Source organism: Otolemur garnettii, unplaced genomic scaffold (genome assembly GCF_000181295.1).
Source record: "Otolemur garnettii isolate 467f Iridium unplaced genomic scaffold, OtoGar3 scaffold00045, whole genome shotgun sequence".
In the NCBI taxonomy this organism is placed as follows: domain Eukaryota; kingdom Metazoa; phylum Chordata; class Mammalia; order Primates; family Galagidae; genus Otolemur; species Otolemur garnettii.
The window spans coordinates 5,675,801-5,699,749 of NW_003852440.1; the positions used below are offsets into that span (position 1 = coordinate 5,675,801).

General features: G+C 33.3%; 1 protein-coding gene across 1 annotated transcript in view; it reads left to right on the forward strand.

Annotated features, from left to right (window-relative positions):
• Positions 1-23,949, forward strand: part of DNAH14 (dynein axonemal heavy chain 14) — a 554,037-nt gene that overhangs the window by 85,199 nt on the left and 444,889 nt on the right. The window contains exons 12-20 of the mRNA XM_003791010.1: positions 2,932-3,211; positions 3,666-3,711; positions 3,799-3,896; positions 8,662-8,828; positions 9,826-10,170; positions 15,428-15,769; positions 16,544-16,913; positions 18,461-18,645; positions 21,994-22,239. Coding sequence (XP_003791058.1) covers positions 2,932-3,211; positions 3,666-3,711; positions 3,799-3,896; positions 8,662-8,828; positions 9,826-10,170; positions 15,428-15,769; positions 16,544-16,913; positions 18,461-18,645; positions 21,994-22,239 — 2,079 coding nt within the window. The remainder of the gene's footprint in view (positions 1-2,931; positions 3,212-3,665; positions 3,712-3,798; positions 3,897-8,661; positions 8,829-9,825; positions 10,171-15,427; positions 15,770-16,543; positions 16,914-18,460; positions 18,646-21,993; positions 22,240-23,949) is intronic.

The window sequence follows — 23,949 nt, forward strand, 5'->3', positions numbered from 1 at the left end:
ATAGTCAAGCTGAAAAAACAGTCAAGGACTCTATTCCCTTTACAGTAGTGCCAAAGAAAATGAAATATCTGGGAGTCCAATAAGCACTAATCTTATTCTCCAGTTTGCTGGTAATTAGATGTTATATACCTATCCTGTGACCCCAGTAAAATTTTTATCTGTCCCTGATTCCATTTTTATCTAACAACTGAGGTTTTGGCATCTTGCTATACTTTGCCCTTTTATTTAGACCCATTTTTGCCTATATGTGCACACTGCTTTTTTGAGTCCATCTTAATATCCAGGCCAAGATAAGACAAATAATTGGTTTATTTTGGGATATGTTAAGTCAGAAGTATCTGTGAGCAGTCAGGTGAAAATATCTATAAGGATGCTGCACATATATGAGGTCTGATAATTAAGTCCATGAATTTGTCACCATGTGCTTACATTGGCTGCACTGTACAAACCACACTATAGGATTTCATAACCTTGGTGTATCAGTGTCTTGCAACTATGTTTGTATCAACATGTGACAGTGTCTTGCTGAGTGGAAGTGAAATTAGAGACATGTTAGTCCAAGTTTATGGGAATAATGTCATGAAGAAAACAGTGGTGTACAAATGGATTAAATATTTTTCTGAGGGGAGAAAAAGTGTGACCAATGAAGAGAGGTCAGGGTGGCCAGTAATGAGCAAAAATGATGAAAATATTGCCAAAAGTGTGTTGAATTGTGCATGAGAATCATCAGCTAACTGAAAAGCATAGCAAACCAAGTAAACATCGATAGAGAAACAGGAAAATCTTGGCATGAAAAAGGTATGGCTTTTGCATCAAGACAATGCTCTAGCTCACATATCACTGTCTGTGATGGAATTTTTCAACAATAAACAAGTAGCTTTATTGGAACACCCTCCCTACTCACCTGTTCTAGCCCCAGTAACTTTTTTTCTTTACCTAAAGATAAAGGAAATATTAAAAGGCAGACATTTAATGGTATTCAGGACATCAAGGGTAAGATAGTAGAAATTCTGATATCCAGAAAAAGAGTTCCAAAAATTTTTTTGAAGGGTAGACTGGATGCTGGCATGAGTGCATAGTTTCCCAAGAGAAGTACTTCAAAGGTGATCATAGTGATTATAATGAGGTGTGTAGCACTTTTTTAATGACGAGTTTGTGAACTTAATGGTCAGAACTCACAGATCTGTGTCTCAAAAGAGAGAAATAAGAAGTAAAGTCATAGATTTGGTAGTCATTGGTGCTGCCTACTCATTCCTCCACCCCTCATTGTAGGCTGCAGAATTTATAGTTTGACTTAGACGTGGCTATTTCTCTCTTGCAGTTTTTAATCTAGAGGAAATCAGACTATTTACTCGTTCATTCTTGTTGGCACAGAAGCAAACTGCCAAATTATTTCTTTACTAAGAAAAGATTTTTAAGCCCCGGTTCATACTATAATGATAGACTTTGGAGTCACAAACTTCCAACTGACTCGCCCTGATAACTATTCTTGAATTGTTGCTCCGCAAGATGAATCTACTGCGGGACCATCTAGAGGCCATTTATTTATAGATTAATGGTGGCCCTATCATCCCCTGGGGATCTGAATTGTTTCAAGACTCAATCTCTAAACTGAGTTTCTGAACAAGCACATAGTTAGGGCAAACTTATGCAACAGAGTATCTGATGGAAAGAAGGAGGGTAAAGGTCATGATTTCATAATAAGAACTTGATAGAAAAATTTCAAAACAAGGCACTTGACACTGGTTACACAATGTGAGTAACAATTTCTATTTCCTAGGGTTGTTATGAGGATGAGGGGAAGGTAACTTGTTTAACTGTAGTGCCTACGATGTGATAAGCACACATCAAATAGTAACTATAATTATATTTTCAGAGTGACTGGATACTGTATTAGAAAGTCCATATGACTTGAGGGCCAGTCATTTACAAAGTCAATTACAGATTATTTTTCAGAAACAGCTAATCAGTTATACTATATATTTGTAAGAAACTGTGTGAACTTTCTTTTACTGTGATAAAACATGCAAACATAAAATTTACCATTTTAATAATTTTTAATTGTATAATTCTGTGGCATTAAGTACATTCACAGGGTATGCAACCATCACCACTTTCCATTTCTACAGATTTTTCATCATCCCAGACTGAAACTTGTATCTGTTTGTGTGAATTTTTAAGACTTATGTACCACCTTCAGTATCCACCCACACTTTTTTCCCAGCAGCTTCATGGGCTGCTAATGGAGTTTATTTATACAATTAACTGCCTTTATTTGTTAAATGACTAGAACTAGAGGTTGGAGTTCTATCATCACACTGAGAAACACTTAGCAGTAATTATACAATAGATGCCTAGAGCTAACAGATTATGGGATATGAAGGATCAATACATTGAAAACTCAAGCCTAGACAAAGCCTAAGAACAATTTACAACATTTTGTAAATAAGATATTTATACCTTGGGTTTTTTTTTTTCTTGTGGGAATAACTATACTAGTATAAATATTTTAAAATGAAGAACTAGGTCTATAGTCATGGATTTAAAGTTTATTTTTGACTTGTAGTTCTTAAACCTGGGCATGCAGTAGAATAACCTGTTTAACCTTGAAAGATTACGAGTGATGCCTCTGGTTTTTAATTCAAAATCTCTGGGTATAAGGCCTAAGAATTCGTATTTTTAATATTCTCTAAGTGATTAATATGTATTCATACTGATGTCAATTTACACAGATTTTGGGGGGAAATTCCTTCATTATGATGTGTCATTTCACATTTAATTTACTTATTTTAACATGCAAGCATCAGGTTTATCATAATACAATGTTAAAATAAGCTATGATTTATCATTGAAGATTTTTGTTGTTATTATCCTAAATTAAATGTCATGCTATATATTGTCACTGGCACCCTAACATATCTATTAAATTAGGTTTTGAGTGAAATTAAAGTGGAAAAGGATTTGAGAAAAATATCTGCACCAATATTTAAAATAAATCTATGCTTGAGAATTCCTGAGAATGATTCTCCAGAAAATTTTGAAGAGAACTTTCATGAGTCTGACCAGTGCCCTGAAAAATTTGTAATGTCTAAAAAAGATGAAATGTCAAAAAATGAAGACAGTAGTGCCCAAAATAATTCAAAGGAAGAATTTCTCCCCAGAGGCAAAAAACCACAAAAATTAAGTCATAAACTTGAATATATTCTTTCAGGTAAGACAAATGAGACTATTAAAAATTATGGGGAAATAAGAGCTGGAAAATACAAATGAGGGGAAAATTTTAATAGTTCACATATTATCAATTTATAGATTGTGAGTTTTATAAACTTTAAGATAAACAGTGCTATAGAGAGTATGAATTTACACATCGTTTGTAATTTGTGTAACACCATTATTCATTTTCATCTGAATACATATACATTACAGTTTCTTACTGAAAGGGCATGAACACCACTTCATCAAAATAAATAAGACCTGGGATGTTAGTTTTCAGCTGTCTTTAATCAGAGTCTATAGTTGGGTTATGCTCCTTCAATACTGCCCTTTACATGAACTCTTTAGGTTATTATGATATTTGGAAAGCACTGATATCTATCAACTAATTATTTATTTGTTGTAAATATAAATCAATTTTATTCTCTTTTTCTTTCATTGAATTCTGATAGACACAGAAATTGCAACTGAGTTTGAGAGCAAAGATATGAAAGATGAGTAAGTATTAGACATTATAACAATTATAATTATATGTGTTAGTTACTGTATTCTTGTGAAATATGCTTCTATTGTTTTCTCTCCTAGATTTTTAGAATTCCCTACAAATCTCTTTATAGATCCCAACAGATTGGAGTTTTCAATAAAAATTCAAAATATGGTGACTAATATTGAAAAATGTATAAGTAAGTATTTCAAAAGCTTACGGGGATGCATTATCTTCTTTGGCAATATTTTCTTAAATTTAGGCATCTGATGCTTTTTTCCAGGGATGTAGCAAGCATTATGAAATATTAGTAGATCATAAATTCATAGTCCTTGGCTTCAAATAATGAGAATTTGAAATTATTTGAGGATGTATGAATTATATATATAGCCTTAGAGTGCATAAAAGATGAAAATTAGAAAAATAGCCTAAAGCTTGGATTTTTTTTCAGTTGATGCGCTATATAGTTTTATGACACCTAAAACAAATGAACAATATCTTTTATGTCATAATATAATGAAGATATAATTTCCACCTTAAGTAGATTTTAAATGACTATTTTCCTGCTATGTGTACATACATAATCTGAAATTACAGTCAAGCAAAGAATTTATACTTTTCTCACAATAAGTTTTACAAAGATCTTAAAACACTTGGCAGCTCCATAAATGTGTCATTGTTCTCCAGTCATATCATCATAGTTTGCTGAGTTTAAAGTTCCCTCTTTCAAACCTAAGGGTATCTAATACATTATTTGATTTATTTTTTATAACCCTAAGAATTCAATATTTTTCACTATGCTTTGCAACTACTACCTCCTATTGTGTTTCTTCTTTCCCCAAAACTGGCTGAAATAGAATCGGTAAGTCTCTTCAAATGTCATATTTATTTTAAAGTTTGCATTGTACTATTAAGGTGAAACATGCAAAAAAAGTGTTTGTTTTTAAATTAAGAAACACCACAAAGGTTGTATAATTCTTTCCCCACTCCATTTTGACTTATTCAGGTTGAAGTTTATTGCTCAGTAAGATCCAGAAATACTAATATTTTGGAACATTACATACTTTTTTTTTCTGGCTCCAGATGTCTGTCTCTCTATTCATGCTAATACTATGCTACTTTGATCACTATGGACTTGTAATGTAGCCTCAAGTCTGGTATGGTGATGTCTGTAGCTTTGTTTTTATTACTAAGAATTGCCTTGGCTATATGGGGTTTTTTTGGTTCCATATTAAACAAAGAACTGTTTTTTCCAGTTCTTCAAAGTATGCTGTTGGTCTTTGAATAGGGATTGCATTGAATTTGTAGATTGTTTTGGAAAGTATGGACATCTTAAAATGTTGATTCTTCCTAGCCATGAGCATTGTATGCTCTTCCATTTGTTAATGTTTTCTGCTGTTTCTTTTCTCAGGGTTTCATAATTGTCTTTGTATAGGTCCTTCACCTCTTTTATTAGGTATATTCCTAGGTATTTCATTTTCTTTGAAGCTACCATGAAGGGAATTGAGTCTTTGATTACCTTCTCAACCTGGCTGTTTTTGGCAAATACAAAGGCTACTGATTTGTTGGCATTGATTTTATACCCTGAGATGTTAGTGTACTTCTTGATTACTTCCAGGAGTCTTGTGGTTGAGTCTTTGGGGTTCTCTAAATATAAGATCATGTCATCAGCAAAGAGTGTGTCTAACCTCCTTCCTCCTTGCCCCCCCCCCATGTAGATGCCATTTGTATCCTTCTCTTGCCTGACTGCATTAGCTAGAATTTCCAGAACTGTGTTGAGTTGTAGTAGTGACACGAGACATCCTTGTCTGGTTCCAATTCTAAGTGGAAATGGTTTCAGTTTTACTCCATTTAGTATAATATTAGCTATGGGTTTGCCATGGATGGCAGTATAAATGTCTAAACACAACAATTAAATAAGTGAGGTGAATGTTATGTTAACCAGTTTGATGTAAATATTCCAAATTGTATATAAAATCAGCACATTTCCTCATAAATGCAGTAATGTACACAGTTATGATCTAATAAAAAAAGGGTAAAAAAAGAAATGTGGCACCTATGCCTATATTCTTAAGTGTTTTAGTTAGAAAAGGATGCTGAATTTTATCAAATGCTTTTTCTGCATGTATTGAGATCATGTGGTCTTTGTTTTTGCTTCTATTTTTATGGTGAATTACATTTGACATATGCAAGTGTTAAACCAGCCTTGAATCCCTGGGATGAAGCCTATTTGATCATGATGTATAAATTTTTTAATGTGTAGTTGTAATGTATTGACTAAGATTTTATTGAGTATTTTTGCATCTATATTCGTTAGTGATATTGATCTGTATTTCTCCTTTTTAATGGGGTCTTTTCCTGTTTTTTATGTTTTGTTTTGTTTTGTTTTTTATCTGATCACCCCACCCCATGGGTATTGTAAGACATTCCCTTAATCAAGTGTGTTTCTTTTCTTTTTGTTCTATGCAATTTTTTAATTAAATCATAACTGTATACATTACTGCATTTATGGGGTACAAGGTGCTGATTTTATATACAATTTGGAATGCTTACATCAAACTGGTTAACATAACCTCCAACTCACTTATTTAATTGTTGTGTTAAGACATTTATACTCTACTCTTAATAAATTTGACCCTTGCAATATACACAGTAGGTGAGGTCCCACTGATTACCCTCCCTCCACCTGGCCACTCTCCTCTTTCCTCCTTCCTTCTGGGCTAATAGTTATGTTTTATCATTCTTATGAAAATGTGAGGTTTTGGTGTTAGGTGATGCTTGCTTTGTAAAATGTGTTGGGGATGATTGCTTCCTTCTCAATTTTTTTGAATAATGTTGGAGTAAGTTCTGCAATAAGCTCTTCTTTGATGTTTGATAGAATTCTGGTGTGAAGCCATCTGATCCAGGGCATTTTTTTGTTGGGAGATTTTTTTTATTGCTTCTTTGTGATTCCAAGCTTTGATATGTTTCCTTCACACTGTCAAATTTCTGGGCATAGAATTTCTTATAGTATTCAGATTATCTAGGTTTATGTAAGTACACTTCATGATGTTCACACAACAAAGAAATTACCTGAAAATGGCATGTTTCAGAATGAATCCCTGTCCACGTTTGGCTATACTTGAACAGTAATCTCCATATTACTGCATCATAACCTCTGGGAAAAAAAATGTGTCAACTAAAGTACAATGTTTGTGTACAGTTTTTTGAGGGTTTTTTGTTTGTTTTTAATCTACCTTATTGTTTCCAGTCCAAACACTATTACCTAAAATTACTTAAGTCAACTTTTTTTTCTTTCCCACCCTCTTCAATGATGTTATGTAGTTCATTTGTAATACAGTTAGATTAATTTGTCATAGTCTGCATTTCATCTTGGGTTCTCCCAAAATCTTGGTTGACTTTTTAAAATTTACACATGATTAAAATTCATTCTTTGTAAGTACAGTATTGTGGGTTTTGACAAACACACACTTCCTTACACACCATTGCATACAAAACAGTTCCATCATCCTCAGATTCCCTTCTATGGACACTTTGTAGTACCAACCCTTTATCCCTGGCAACCACTTATCTGATTTCTCTCCCTGTTGTTATACTTTTCCCAGAATGTCATGTAAATGGAAATGCGGCCTGTTGGGTGTGCTTTCTTTGACTTAGAAAAATTCATTTAGAATTCATCCATGTTTTTGCATGAATCAATAGTCTGTTCCTTTTTATTGCTGAGCTATTCTGTTGTCTGTATATACCACAGATTGCTTACTCATTCACGTCTGAGTTGTTTCCAGTTTGGTAAGTTATGAATAAAATTGAATAAAACTGCTATAAACATTCACATATAGGTTTTTGTATGAATGTAAGTTTTCCTTTTTCTTGGGTATATATCTAAAGGTGAGATTGCCAAGTAATATGGGAGGTATATGTTTCAGCTTTATGAAAATTACCAGACTGTTCTACAAAGTGATTATATCACTCTGCATTTCTACTAACAATGTGTAAGAGTTCTAATCGCTCTATATCCTGATTACCACTTGGTATTGTCAGATTTCTAAAAAAATTTTAGTCATTATAGTACATCTAATACATTGTAGTGATATCTCATGGTAATTTGCATTTTATTAGTAACTAACGGTACTGTTCATCTTATTCTAATTTTGTATCTGCATATCTTTTTTCCTCAAATGATTCTTTAAAGATTTTGCCTATATTTTTTAACTGGAGATATTTTACATATTGTTGGGTTATGAGAGGTCTTTACATGTACTCTAGATACAAAGTCCTATATCATATATATAACTTACAAATGTTTTATTCAAATATGTATCTTATCTTTTTATTCTCCTTAATTAAACTAAACTAGACTACTTAATTTTGGTAATGTATAGCTTAATAGTCTTTTCTTTTATAGATTATGCTTTTGGTTTGTATCTAAACACTCTATCTAAAGCAAGATCACATGTGTTTTCTTATAGAAGATTTACAGATTTCTGTTGATGTTTAGGTATTTGATTGATCTTAAGTTGATTTTTGTATAAGAAGTGAAGTGTAGGTCAAAGTTATCATTATCATTATTATTATTTGCCTATAGACATCCAACTGTCCAGTTAGACTAAGAACTCCTTGAGAGCAGAGGAGGCTGTGTCTCCTAATCTTTGTATCCTCATGATACAGTAATAATCTCTGCATAGCAGATTCAGTTCAAATATCTGTTTGCTGAATATTTTATTCTCATTTTCTATTTAAATCATAACTCTCACCTTCTCCCAGTTATCTATGAGTATTTTGTTTCTATAATATTAAATCTAAACCTTAACAGCTACCTCTAAATTCCATCTATCAGTATAGAATGCAGTCTGTCATAGTACACGAGCCTTAGTTTTCAATTGTTCCAGATGTCAAAGATAATTTTAAAGTGTTGCTTTCAGTGAGACTTCTGAAAGTATTAATTTTTGAATTATGTATTTTAGCCACAATTACACCTCTTTGCCAAGATCCTCACCTGTCTGTGTTTATTGATTTCTCTTCAATTCTGGATTTACCTAGTAAGATGGAAAATATTGTAAAATATAAGAGGCAGAACAGATGGCCAGATTGTGAAATCCTTTTTGAAATGGATCCTGCCTACCAAAATAAAGTAAGCTTAAAAACAATTCATTGAAGTGAATGCTTGGTTTAAGGAGCAGAAACCCATTCAAATTCTTAAATAAAGGAGTTTATTGAAAATTAGAGTATCCTAGTGAATAGCAATTGGAAAATCATTTCCAGCTTATCTCCCCATTTGTCTTTCATATGATCTCTCATCTTTGCTCACCTCTGTGTGTTTTCTCCAACTTCTATAAAAATGTACTTTCTCTTTTATGGCTCTTTCATGATATTGGCTTTCATGTTCCACCTCTTCCCATTACCATCTAACTTGGTATTTTTGTCCAAATTTACAAAAGAACCTAGATGGCTTAGCTTTGGTCAAGATTCTACTCAATCCATATTAGCTATGTCTTGGGTGAATTGGGTGAAGTCAGATAGGAGGCTGACCCTTTCTAGGGTAATGCATAGAATATAGACTTTAAAACAGAGTGTTGAGTGGCACCTGTAGCTCAGTGGGTAGGGCGCTGACCCCATATACCAAAGGTGGTGGGTTCAAACCCAGCCCTAACCAAACTGCAACAAAAAAATAGCTGGGCATTGTGGTGGGTGCCTGTAGTCCCAGCTACTTGGGAGGCAGAAGCAAGAGAATCCCTAAGCCCAGGAGATGGAGGTTGCTGTGAGCTGTGTGATGCCATGGCACTCTATCGAGTGTGATAAAGTGAGAATCTGTCTCTACAAAAAAAAACAAAAACAAAAACAAAAACAGTATGTTAAGCAAGGAAATAAATGATTGATGTCTCCAGTATAGCAGCTCATAAAGGACATGCTAATTATAAAGTCAAATAGCCTAGTAAGCCCTTACATAAAAGTAAAATATTCAAAATCCATCTAAACTTCTTAAAATCTTATGTTCCCAAAATATTTAGATATTTAATAGAGGTTCTTAATAAATAAACCTCACGTAAGAAACTATTAGCATATCAAACCATACTTTTTTCACTCTTAAGAAAAATTGTGATTAACTTTTCTAATACTTTTCTTTACAGATTGTGAGTCTCCTGACTATTATTGGTAATTCAATGGGCCTAGTTAATGTTTACAGCTGGAAGTTTAGAAAGTATTGTACCATGGTAGAAAAAGCCAAAATCATGAGTATGAAAATATTATCTATGGGAGAATTAACTTCAATGGAGTTTGAAACTATACTAAGTAGATTCAGAAACTATTTTAGACATATTATAAGTATGGCCATTGAAAAGCGCATTGGTATTTTCAGCGTTCTTAGTCTTGATTATCAGTCAAGATGCTTACCATATGTTGAGAACATCATACATATGAGCCACACACTCTTACGATCTCTAATTGAAAAAAGGAGTGAAAATCTACTGGAAGTAAGTATTTCAAACATTCCTATTGCATAAGAATGTTTCAGATATAGTAAATTATAATTTTTTAAATGTACTTAGAAAATATACATGATTAATAGTATCCTCATAAAATTCCATTGTATAATGTATTTGCTTATGTCTTTGATCAAATATTACTTCCTCAAAAAAAATTCTTGATAGGGACTCTTGTGTATCTTATGTCACCTCTGGATTATTTATGACACCTAATACAATGTAAATGCTATGTAACCAGTTATTTTTTTATTTTTATATATTTTTAAAAGATTTTCATTCCATCTTTGGTTGAATCCAAAAATGTAAAATCCAAAGATATGGAACATCACCTGTATCTTAAATGAAAATTTTACCTGATGAGATTAATATCAGATTAGATACTGTAGAAAAAGATACGAACTTAAAGAAACAGCAACAGCATCTATAACAAAAGAAGCACAGAGAGGGAAAATGGCCAAACAAAAACAAAGCAAAGCCTCAGGTACTTATAGGATATACCAAATGATCTCTCATATATCTCACTAAGTTCCATAAAGAGATGAGAGAGGGATGGACAGAAAAGATATATGAAAATAGTAAAATAATTCCAAATTTGGTAAAAATTAAACAAATGAGTTTTACAAGTTCAATGAAACCACAAATAAAGCAGCACCAAAAACATAAGCAAATTACTGCAAACCAGTGAAACTACAGAAAATCTTAAAAGCAGAAAGAAGCAAAACAAGAAACAATGTCAATAAGAAACAAAACAAGAAATACAGTAGACTTCTAGAGAGAAATTATGTAATCAAGAAAACAATGTAATCACATCTTTAAAGAGAGAAAATACTGGAATATGTGTATCTTACAAAGGACCTATATCCAGGATCTATAAAGAACTCTTACAAATCAAAGCACCAACAAAAATAGTAAGAAAGCTGGATGTGGTGGCTCACACCTGTAAACCTAACACTGTGGGAGGCTGAGGCAGCAGGACGCCTGCATGCAGCCCTGGAGTCTGAGGTTGCAGTGAGCTATGATGACACCACTGCACTTTGCTCAGGGCACAAGGTGAGACCCTGTCTCAGCAACAACAACAAAAACCAAAGTAAGACAAATGACCTAATAAAATGTGGGCAAGATATTTGACCATGCTTCACAAAAGGAAATGGCATAAAGATACAATACATGCTAAACATCATACTCTTAAGAGTAATGAGCATTAAATCTATGACAACCCACTACACATCCATTGGAATAGCTATAGTTAAAAAGACTGACAATACGAAATATTTGGAGGAATGAAAATTTTCATACAATACAGGTTAGAATTCAAAATGGTATAGTCACTTCAGAAAAAATGGCAATCATTTAAAGTTAAATATTCACTTACTATTTGATACCACAGTCCCGTGCTACATTATTTACCCATGAGAAATGAAAACAAATCCACACACAGACTTGCACCCAAATTAGTCATAAGACATTTTGCTGAAACTTGGAAACAATCCAAGTGTCTATTAATAGGTGAATAGATAAGAAAAATGTGATATTTATTTTAATACTATATAGCCATCATAACCATCAAAAAGGAATGAATTGCCACATGCAACAACTTGGATGAACCTTAAAAGATCCTATTGAGGAATAGGAGACAGAAACAAAGGAATATCTACTATATGATTCCATATATATGAAATTTGAAAAAGATAAACTTAATTTATAGTACCAATAACCAGACACATGGTTCTCTCAGCCCAGAGATGGGAGGAGATTGTTTGGAATGAGATCCAAGGAATCTTTTGGGGACAATAGAAGTTATCTATATTTTGTTTATGAATATGGTTTGAATATAGATGTATAAATGTGTTAAGACTCTTAAAAAGAGGCAACTCCAAGATGGCAGACTAGGGACATCTCACCAGCTGCTTTCAATAAGATCAGGGCCAGGGGACTCAAGCCACTTCTTACTGGATTTTCTCATTCAGAAACATCATTGTGAGGGCACAGTGAGACAGCAAGTGACTCCAGGATCCAAAGAGGTCAGAAGTGGAGGAATATCTACATAGAAAGCTGGTGTAAGGGTGTCCAGTAACCCACAGACAAAGCCTACACATACAATCCTGGAGGGATCAAGCCAACAGTAGAGTGTCCCCTACCCAAAACGGTATCCCCTATTGTGGTGGACTGGGGACCAGACTGAACTCTGGGAAGGGCTATCCCACTAGGCAAAGTAAGTGCAGAGAAAGGAGCAGGAACTGAGATGCCACTGGTCTCTGGTGTGTGTGTGCAGAAACCAGCCCTTTGGCAAACAACTGGACACACAGAAGGCATTCTATAGCTTTTTGAACTTGGGAGCTCCTGAAACCATGTTAGGTAGGCCTGAGCCCATGGGCAAAATTGTATGGCACAGGGAAGGTGGGTTTGAACTGGAAACTGTTTGGCAGAAGGCTGGAAGATGGGTGCCACCGTTATGAGAGAACCTCAGGGGTGGAAGAGCCAGGGTCCCAACACATGAGTGAGCACTCCACTGCTGGGCACCACAGACACCCTTGGGCTGACTCCTACAGAGACACCCACCAACTGCACAGATGCCTTTGTGGCTTCAGGGAACAGTTTGGAGGGTCAAGGAGTGTCTCCCATAAAGTCTGGGGTAAGCTTCAGACTCCCAAGCATACAGGGATTGAATGCTGGCCCAACAATCCCGTCCAGATTATTATCAAATAAATCAAGAAAACAAAGCCAGATCTCCATAGCAACTAGCTAGTAACATCCTTCCTGCCCCCACAACATACAGTAGCAGCAGAAGCCTGCTTCTCCCACCCCCACCACCCTTTCTAGCCCCAGAGTGCCACTTAGTATCCAGACAATATATTGTATTATATATATTTTAATATAATTTTTAAGTTTTTTTTAATATTAAGATTTCCATTTTTGTTACAGTTTTCCTTCTTTTTTCTTCTGTCTCTGTTTATTTTGTGGTGATATGTTTTTTACTTTTCTCATCTTTCCTTCATTAATCTCCCAAATGACAACCAAGATAACACTTTTTTTGTTCTGTATCTTATTTCTGAGCCTGAGCCTTGTTCTGAGGACTGAGCTGAGGTGCTACAACATTCGCCTGGCTCATAGAGTCCTTGAAACTCTGGGCTAGGCCATCTCTAGCTTTGCCCTCCTGAGGGACCATATTGGCAAGTCTCTTCCATGACACACAGCTGTATCCTACTTCATTGGATAGAATGTTCTGTATATGTTTGTTAGGTTCATTTAGCAGAGTGACTTTTAAGTCTGATAAATGTTCTTTATCAGCTTTCTGTCTGAATAATATGTCCATTGCTGAAAGTAGGAGGTTGAAGCTGCTTATCATTATTGTGTTTTAGTCTATCTCTACATTCAAACCTATTTTGTGTTTTACATTTAGTCCTCTAATCTTAAAGCACATATATTTTCATCTATCATATCTTCACACTGAACTGACTCTCTTATCATTTGTTTTTTTTTACAGTTTTTGCCTTAAAATCTGTTGTATCTAATATAAATATATCTCCTTCTACTCTTTCATACATTCCATTTTCATGGAATATTATTTTACATCCACTCACTGTCAGGCTATATAAATCCTTAAAGTTTGAATCTTTCAGAAAGAGTGTATAGATGGGTTTGATTTTTATCTATTCAGACACTCTGTGCCTTTTGTTTGGAGAATTTAAGCTATTTACATTTGACACAATTATTAATAGATAAGGATTTATGACTGTCATTTTTTGTTTGTTTTCTGGTTATTTTGCATTATGCTTTGTTCTTTCTTCCTGTTTTACTTTCTTTATGATTAAGTGCTTTTCTTTCTTTTTTGGTCTGTAAGAATGCAAGCTTTACCATTTATAGTTATTATCCATTGTTACATACTATGTTAAAGACTAAAAAACATACCTACTTTCCTTTTCTTCCCTTCCTTTTCCTTCTTCTTCATTTTTAAATTTATTTTTCTTACTTATACATGTGTATATTAGGTTTCCACTTTTGCCTTCACAGAATTAAAAAGGCTTAATTTAATGACAATAACAATGTTTAACATAAGGACTGAGAACAAAAACCTCATAAAGAATGAATGAAGATAAATACATTCAGAATAGAAATCAAACAATTGCTGCAACAAAATATTAAGCAATAATAGTAGTAATAATGCAAAGAAAGTAACATTCACATTGTCAGATTGGAGTATGTCTATTATAGAATACTTTGATCAGTTAACTTCTTATTATTTTGTTTTTTCCAAAGTCTTAAAAAAAGACAACTAATATTTATAAATAAAAGTAAAAGTTAATTTCAAAAAAACAGATCATGCCAAATCTTATAGACAATAGAAAAAGAAATACTTTAAAATCATTCTACTTAATCTGGATACAACTGATATTAACATTAGAGAAAATATATTACTATAAAGGGGAAATTGCAAACATATTTCACTTATAAATGCAGATGCAATATGATAAACAACATATTAACATGTTGAATTAAAAATTAATGTTTAAGTAATATACTTTGGTCAGTAATATACCTTAATCAATTTGACTGAAGTGATTAAGTGCTTTTCTCTATTGGTATGCTTTCAAAAATAAGAAAAAATATGAAAAACATAATCTCAGTATTAGAAATTCAATTACTTCATAAATTTTATGGAATTATATACATTTACTTATAAAAATTATGGCCATTATTAATACGTTCATAATGGATATAAGTAGGAGGGTGGGACAGAATGGAATTTGGAGTCAGATTTAGGTTTGAATCATAGTTCTATAACTCAATGAATCCCTCTGAGACTCAGTTTCAACCTCTGCAAACTAGGGGAAAAAATATCTAATTAGCAAACATATAATCTGAATAAAGTGAGACAATGTACCTAAAGAACATAGTACATAAATGCCCCCAAAGTGGTAGCAACTATTATGCACTGCTCACTTTTCAGTCATATTTTTTGTTACTTATATTGCATTCATTTTTTAAAGCCATTATTCATTATAACACTTCTTTATGTCACAGTAACATTTATTTTTTATGTGAGATACATTCAAGTGCCTTTTATTAACAATAGAAGGATTTTCTCCTTCTGATACCCCAATATTTAAATAATACTTAGAATCATGTTTAGAAGATGCTTTCATTTTTTATGAAATTATACTCAGAGAAATTAAAAAGAGTATTTAGTTTTCTAAAATAGTGGAAAGTCATTACATAACTATAATTGACATGTTAATGATTTCAGCTTGTAGATTCATCATTGAGACAGCTGGAATGTGATCCCACTGAAATAGAAGAATTTGTGAAACATTTTTCTTTTTTGGATGAAATTTCCTCAAAAATATCTACAATAGAACACAAGTATTTAATAATTGCTCAGTTATATTCTGTCGTAAGGAATTACCAGGTCTATATTCCGGAAGAGCAAATTGCCGTATATAGAATCCTTCTTATCAAGTTTGGTCAACTAAAAACATCTATGAAGTTAAGAGAAACAAACAAAGATGCCACTATAAGTAAATTCAGAGATAATTTAGAATCATATCTGACTGGTCTACGAGCTGATGTTAGTAATTTAAAGGCCAAAGTAAGTCTTTTTTTTTTCCTTTTATTAAGTTACATATACTACACAGATCATAAATACATTTATGCCTGTGTGGGATTCTATGTGTTGATTTTTTTTGCACAAATTGGGGTGGTTACATCCAACTAATTATCATAGCTTTCACCTCCTTTACTTAATCACTGTGTTAAGATATTTGTGTTCTATACTTGATAGATTTGACTTGTACCCTTGCAATATGCTTCATAGGTGTGGTCCCACTGTTTTATCTTAGTCTCATGTAGGTGTAAGCATTTTATTATTTGCTTTTTATGCAATCTTGGATAAATAATATAATATTATATTATAATATATTATTACAATATAATTATAATAAAATAATCCACGTATTGTTAACATGGGATTTACTGACAGAATTTTGGTGATTTGTGACCTGCAATGATAAATAAAATTACATTGTTATTTTCACTAGCCTCTAACTGGAATATAGTATTTTCTCTGACTATAAATGAAAATAGGCAACAAACAACAGCAGAGCTAGTGACTTTTACCATAGGCTTCAACAGACTGCCAAGGGGCCTCATGGCACAAAAACAGCTAAAAACCAAAACAAAACAAACAAAAAACCCTGAAATCTTTGGGCCTTTGGCTGGGCCAAATGGTAATGATAGTGGCAGCTTTAACCCACTGAGCATGTTAAAGCTTATATTATATACTAAAATGCTTTACCTGTCAGTAATGCATGTCTAAGTTCTAAATGTTTTGGTCTTACAGAATGTCTTACTGTTATTTTTTTAGATGAGAACTCCTATTCTTTTATACATTGGTACTCGAGTGTCAACAGCAATGGAAATGATCCAGACTCTTTTAGAGGAAGCTGCAAGTTTAGCTAACAGAGCTAAAGCATGTTCCAGTTATCAGAATTGTTTTGATGATTACCAATCTCATATGCATTCTCTTAATGTGGATGATATTACACAGACAGTGCTTTCAGAGATCACTGACATTGAATACGACTTAACTTTGAGAAAATTATTATGGGAAGCACAAGGGGAGTGGGGAGCATTCTTTTGGGAATGGAGAAATTGTTCTCTTCAAAATATTGATACAGAGTTGGTACAGCGAAATGTTTCAAAATGGACACAGATAATTGTTATGCTAGAAAAAGGTAAAAATATATTTCTCAAGTTATCCCATCTAGAATAACACAAAAAATGGCTCGGCAAGGCAACATCATTAGTCTTGGTTTTGTTTCTTAATTTGTTCCGTGGACTGGAGTAACAATTTAGGAGGTAGGTAGGTATTGTTTGCTGAAGCAAGAAAGAGATTAAACTGAGAAAAATTATTAAGTTATTAATAACAGTTTTTATTTTCTTTAAAAGTCGGTTTTCTGAGTAGAACCCTGGACACTTCACTCTGATTCTGGCTATTCTTAAGGTACTGGTCAGAATACCCAAATACTCTGTACACCTCTAATATCCTTTTGGGCAGTGAAAGAAACAGCTAAAAAGCCATTTTGAAAGAGTTCTTTATGCTAATCATTAAATTTGAAATTTTGCAAATGCAGAGATACTATTCCTATGAGAGTATTTTGCAAGATCATATCATTTCCAAAAGGAAAATCTTGTTCACCTGGCCAAGAGAATATCTTCACAAAGATTTAGTTAGACCTCAAGTCAAAATTTATTCTACAGAAAAGCCAGAAAAACACTTTAATTTGCTTGTTTTTAAATCATACAAGAAATATAACTATATCAAAACATTTAGAAAGAAGAAAAACAGGGGGCAAATCGTAATCTCAGTGCTTTAACATAACCACTCATTATGCAAATGACCTCTTCAATATTTTGCTTCACAAAACAATAGTATAAAAATAAAAAGTATACAACACTTTATTTTAGAAATAGTTTCCTAGACAAAATCTTGCTGCTTGCCAAAGTCTAGATTGGCAAAAACTTAAAGTTATCCCCTTCACCTTCTGTTTAACCAAATATTTGGAAAACATTTTACTGTTCATTATGGCTTTTTAAAAGAAGCTCTACCTATATAAGTGGGTTTTTTGAGAGTATGAGTGTAGTTTTCGATTCTGAGTCCCTAACTTTGGCTATTTCTGTGTTATATCCCCTTTTCTATGTTGAGCGAAAAGATAGGGGTTGCAACTTCATAAGTTTTGAGACCTGTGCATCAGTGGTTTCTCAATGCCAGAGGACAAACCAATGCTAGTGTATGGCAAATTTGTCACCTACATTTGATGTTAAAATATTGTTTTTATGAAATGATAGTGATGGTAATTTTTCCTTTGATGTTCTTCCTTACTTAGGAAAATTTAAAAGCCTAACATATGTGGCAGTCTTCTTAATGTGTGCACATGTGCATACACCCATCTATCTTGTATTTCTAGCTTGTTGGTGAAAACCAGGGAAACCCTGTGGTAGCTGACCATCACTGGTATCAAATTTTCCAAGATAACATGGCTGTCCGTACCAGTACTGATAAATATTTCTCTTTGTTTTAATCTATAGTTGATTCTTATGGGGGAGAGATGTTAATAAAGCTCATTATTTTGTATTAGTTTAATGCAGACTAATAACTGAATAACTAGTATTATATTGGTTGGTACCACATTTTAAAGAAAAATTCTTATTTTCTCAATTTTTTTCTGGTTAAAAATATAATAAACATGTTGTGAGCCCACTGACCCATTTTTATTTATAGGTTTACCTAGCAATGATATGGTAACACATCTTCAGCAATCAGTGACACAGTTTAAGCAAGAACTGCCTATCATGATAGCTCTGGGCAACCCCTGTCTCAAGCCAAGGCATTGGGAAGCTCTTCAGGAGATTGTTGGAAAGTCAGTTGATAAAAATTGTACACTAGAGAATCTTCGAATCCTCAAGGTAATTATAAATAGTTTGAAAAAAGTAGATTGAAGTACTGGAGGAGTGAATTTTAAGTAGGCAAATAAATATACAATGAATCAGAATTATGAAAGGGAGATGATTTTAAAATGTCTAGAAAAATATGAATATATTAATAGATAATAGGTTATAGGAAATTATGTTTAATTGGAGACAATAGATAATCCACATATTATATAATCATTATCTAGGTAATTAGAAAATAGTAATATTGGTTTTCATGTGTGACAAATGAAATTAGTGTCTCATTATTGAAAAGTTCTGCTTCTTGGGGTGGCACCTATGGCTCAAGGAGTAGGACTCCGGTCCCATATGCTGGAGGTGGCAGGTTCAAACCCAGCCCCAGCCAACAAAAAAAACTGCAAAAAGAAAAGTTTTGCTTCTTATAGAGAATACATAAGAATGGAAAAATGAAAACTACTCTATTTCTTTTAATGTGAAATGAAAATATATTAAGAGCAGGTTAGAATAGTCCTACCAATAACTCAACATTACATATAAAATGCATAACTGACAGCTATTTGATTTGCCATGAAAGTTTTATTATAAAATATAATTTTTACAATATTTTATAGTTAAAAAGTTTCTTTTTCATGTCTAACTTCATGTCTAACAATAAACTTCATGTGTGTTTAATGTTCCTTGTTTGATAATATCTAATGTAATTGAAAACATTTTATAGCTATAATTCTTTGGTAAATGATCTCATAATGAGGAACATGGGGAACAATTTTTAGTGAGCTTAAAAAGAAGAATTTTGAAAGAAAACTTTAATTGATTTTTAAAAATTATTTTATGTCATCAGCCCTAATCTCAACCTTCCTCCTTAGCTCCAAACACATTTTCTTTTCTTTTATCTGTTGGGTTTTTTTTTTTGAGACAGAGTCTCACTATGTTGCCCTAGGTAGAGTACCATGGCATCATAGCTCACAGCAATCTCAAATTCTTGGCCTAAGCCATTCTCTTGCCTCAGCCTCCCAAGTAGCTCAGACTAATAGGTGCCCACCACAATGCCTGGCAATTTTCTTGTTGTAGTTGCCATTGTTGTTTGGCAGGCCTGGGCCAGGCTCGAACCCATCAACCTGGATGTGTTTGGCCAGTGCCCTAGCCGCTGAGCTACAGGCACTGAGCCCAAACTCACATTTTCAATTTCTTGTTTAATAAGTCTAAACTGTATCTGAAAATTAATGTCAAAAATTACTTTTCATTCTCCATCTCTCAAATTTTACTCTTCCTTTGTCTTCCTGACCTCAATTAACATCAGCTCCATTCTTCTAATTGCTTACACTAAAAAAATTATAAAATAATTATTGTATCTTTTCTTGCTCATCGTATCTTATCTCCCAATTTTTTCTGAATTATTATCACAGTTTCCTAATCTATCTATATTCCAAAATGGAATTCAACAAGAGAGCTAGGTAATTTCAGAACATAAGGGCCAATATCAACTGATGAGTTTATTAAAATCAGCATGCTGAAATCCAGCACAATTTCAATGATAATTTTCATTTTCTTTCTTGGATTATTGTAACCATTTCTGGGCAAGTTAGGTGTATAAGGTGAGAATTTGACAGACTAACACTAGCAGCAAGCAACAAAAGTAGGTAAGGATATAGGGCAGCAGCTGGTGGCCTACTTGGGAATGGTAGCCTGTAATACCTCAGAGTTTTAGTGAGCTATTGTTACATTTCTAACATGAATGGATACTTTAAAATTGCCATAGTTAGGAATTAAAACAAGACCTTCTCCATCTTGAAGTTAATTATAACAATAGAGGGGATAAGGAGATAGTCGGTTGATAATCTCAAGAAAACTCTAAAGAGTTCCTGGATGGTTTTCCTCATCCTGTAGAAGTCTGCCAACTTACCCAGTATAATGTGTATTTAGATTTTACATGGATAGGGTTTAAACTCAGCCTTTATTTACTAAGACTTGCCTCATGATTTCCAGGGTAGGCATATTAGCAGTGCATTTATGATCCTGTCAGATTAACAAATTGTCATGATAGCCATTTAGTCCATGCTATTGTGCGGGCTCTGAACAGCCTATCGCATGAAAAGCGTATCATAAAGTAAGTTAATAGGAAAGAGTGAATGGTATGCCATTTTATGGTTGACCATTTTCAATCATCATATGCCATATGCTTTATAATAAAGGTAAATAATAAATTATAGGCATTAATATTCATCTGAAACCACACAGATATTACCCAAGTCAATTGGAAAATTGTTTGTCAGGCCCCAAGCTTTGACTATAAGGACTTGACAGGGCTAGCTAAATTCACCTGGCAGAAACTTTGCTTTACATATTATTTACATATTATTAGCTTCTGGATTTAGTTTTTGGCAATCTCAGAATGTTAGTATTAGGCACAAAGTTCTTCAGCATAGAACACTGATGGTCCTATGTTCCTTACCTGCCTTTGGCTGAATAATCTATATAAAAAGTTAGACTACCTTCTCAAAGTTTTTATTGAAGGCCACAGGCAGTCAACTTATCCTACTATCCTTATATCCATGTTTGGCAGGCCCATAAGAAAGATGATAAGAACTAGTCATATTTGTTAATTGTCCTCACTGAGCTGGCTTATCAATACACAGGGATTAAGCATCATTCTTTAACCCAGTCGAAATGACATATAGGAATAATAGTAGATTCTTATTCCTAAACAGGGATTAAAAATAATAAACCTGGCTCATTAATTCTAAAAGGTGGACATAAGAAGCTCTCTGAGTATCTCTATCACAGTGAGTGAATCTGGAGATCTTATATCTGAATCTTGTCCCATAAGAATTGAAAGTCAGTATACATGGCAAAAAAGGGTTACATACATATATTCTACTCATGTATTTTGAGATAACACTTATCCTTAAGGAGATGAAGCAAATAAAGGGAAACCATGGAAATTTGGGTCCATTACAGGTACATTTTCTTAGATAAATATACACCAATAATTATTATAAAGAGTAAAAACATGTCAAAAATTAAGCAGGCAGTTTGAATTAGTTCAGGAGAAAGCTGAAGGAAATAATACCACCACCTGCATGTATACAGAGGGTACATATTCTTTACTCTGACTGGAATCAGAGGTAAATTATGAATTTTCGTTGAGCATGAAGAATGTGAAATACAATGATTTAAAAATGCAAAGGGTTGTGTCATGAAGTTTAGGCCATGAAATCACTGATTAGGATGTAAACCTAACTTGAATCAGATCTTCAATACTTTTGATATGCCTTTTAAAACAAGCGTTTAAGTTTTCCATTTTAAATGTATAAGGAATTAATTTTTTCCACTTAAGATTAAAAAATAATTTATTTGTTTCAGATGTTTCAGTATGAAAATGAAATAAATGATATATCAAACTCAGCAACTAATGAAGCTGCTCTTGAAAAAATGCTTTTTAAGATTATTGATCTGTGGAACACTACTCCTTTACACTTAGTTCTTCATCACTCAGAGATTTGCTCTATCCTAATAATTTCATCTATAGATGACATGTTATCACAGTTAGAAGAATCTCAAGTCATACTTTCAACAATAAAAGGATCTTCCTATATTGGTCCCATTAAGGTAAATACTATGACAAAGAAAAAATGTTTTCATTTTCTATAGTTATTAATCACTTCAACTTTTTGCATTCTACTGATAAGTAGAACTACCACTGATATACTACTACCTTTGATCTTAGCCAAAATAACAAGAAGTAATGCATTGTACAATTTTATAATGCTTTTGCATTATATAAGTTACTCATATAAAAATGGTCAAATATTTAGTAGTTCAAATACTAAAAATAGTTTCTTTATGGAAGCATTATTCATAAGCAATATCAAAAAGTTGAATTCAACATAAATTTAGATTATATATTTAAAAAAATGTGACCCTATAAAACAGTCCCTGACTGTGCAGCCCCATATTCACTAACATACATAATATTTTTTGTGGGGGAGGGAATCACTGAGTGTGCAAAGAACCAGGTTACACTGCTTGTGTTTGCTGGGTAAAGTTCCTCTAATAAGAGATTCCTGTCCCCAAGAGGTGTGTCACACACTGTGGCCCCATACACCCCTCCTCCTTCCCTCTCTCCACTCCCCCATTTTCCCTCCCCCTACCATGTACTAGCATTAATTGTCCTCAAGTCAGAATTGAGTAATTGGATTCTTGCTTCTTCATTCCTATGATGCTTTACTAAGAATAATTTATTTTAACTCCATCCAAATTAATACAAAAGGTGTAAAGTCACCATCCTTTTTAGTGGCTGAATAGTATTCCATGATATACACATACCACTGCTTATTAATCCATTCCTGGATTGGTTGGTATTTAGGTTGTTTCCACAATTTGGCAATTGTATATTGAGCTGCAATAAACAGTCTAGTGCAAATGTTCTTATGATAAGATGATTTTTTTCTTCTGGGAAGATGCCCAGTAATGTGATTGCAGCATCAAACGGGAGGTCTAGTTTGAGTTCTTTGAAGATTCTCCATACTTTCTTCCAAAAGTATTGAATTTTTAAAAAATATTTATTTTTTTATTATTAAATCATAGCTATGTACATTAATGCAATCATGGGGTACAATGTGCTGGTTTTATATACAATCTGAAATATTTTCATCAAACTGTTTAACAGCTTTCATGGCACCCTCTTAGTTATTGTGTTAAGACATTTATATTCTACATTTAGTAAATTTCACATGTACCCTTGTAAGATGCACCGTAGGTGTGGTCCCAACATTCACCTTCCCTCCACCCATCCTTCCCCCTTCCCTCCCCTCCCTTCTCCCCTTTCCCCATAATCCTGGGCTATAATTGGGTTATAGCTTTCATATGAAAATTGTAAATTAGTTTCATAGTAGAGCTGAGTGCATAGGATACTTTTTCTTCCGTTCTTGAGATTCTCTGCTAAGAAGAATATGTTCCAACTCCATCCATTAAACATGAAAAAGGTAAAGTCTCCATCTTTCTTAAGGCTGTATAATATTCCATGGTACACATATAGCACAATTTATTAATCCATTCATGAGTCGATGGGCCCTTGGGCTTCTTCCATGACATAGCAATTATGAATTGGGATGCAATAAACATTCTGGTACATATATCTTTTTTTTACTATTATTAAATGATAGCTGTGTACATTAATGCAATCATGGGGTATACTGTGGTGTTTTCATATACAATTTGAAATATTTTCATCAAGCTGGTTAACATAGCCTTTATGTCATTTTCTTAGTTATTGTGTTAAGACGTTTATATTCCACTTTTAGAAAGATTCACTTGTAC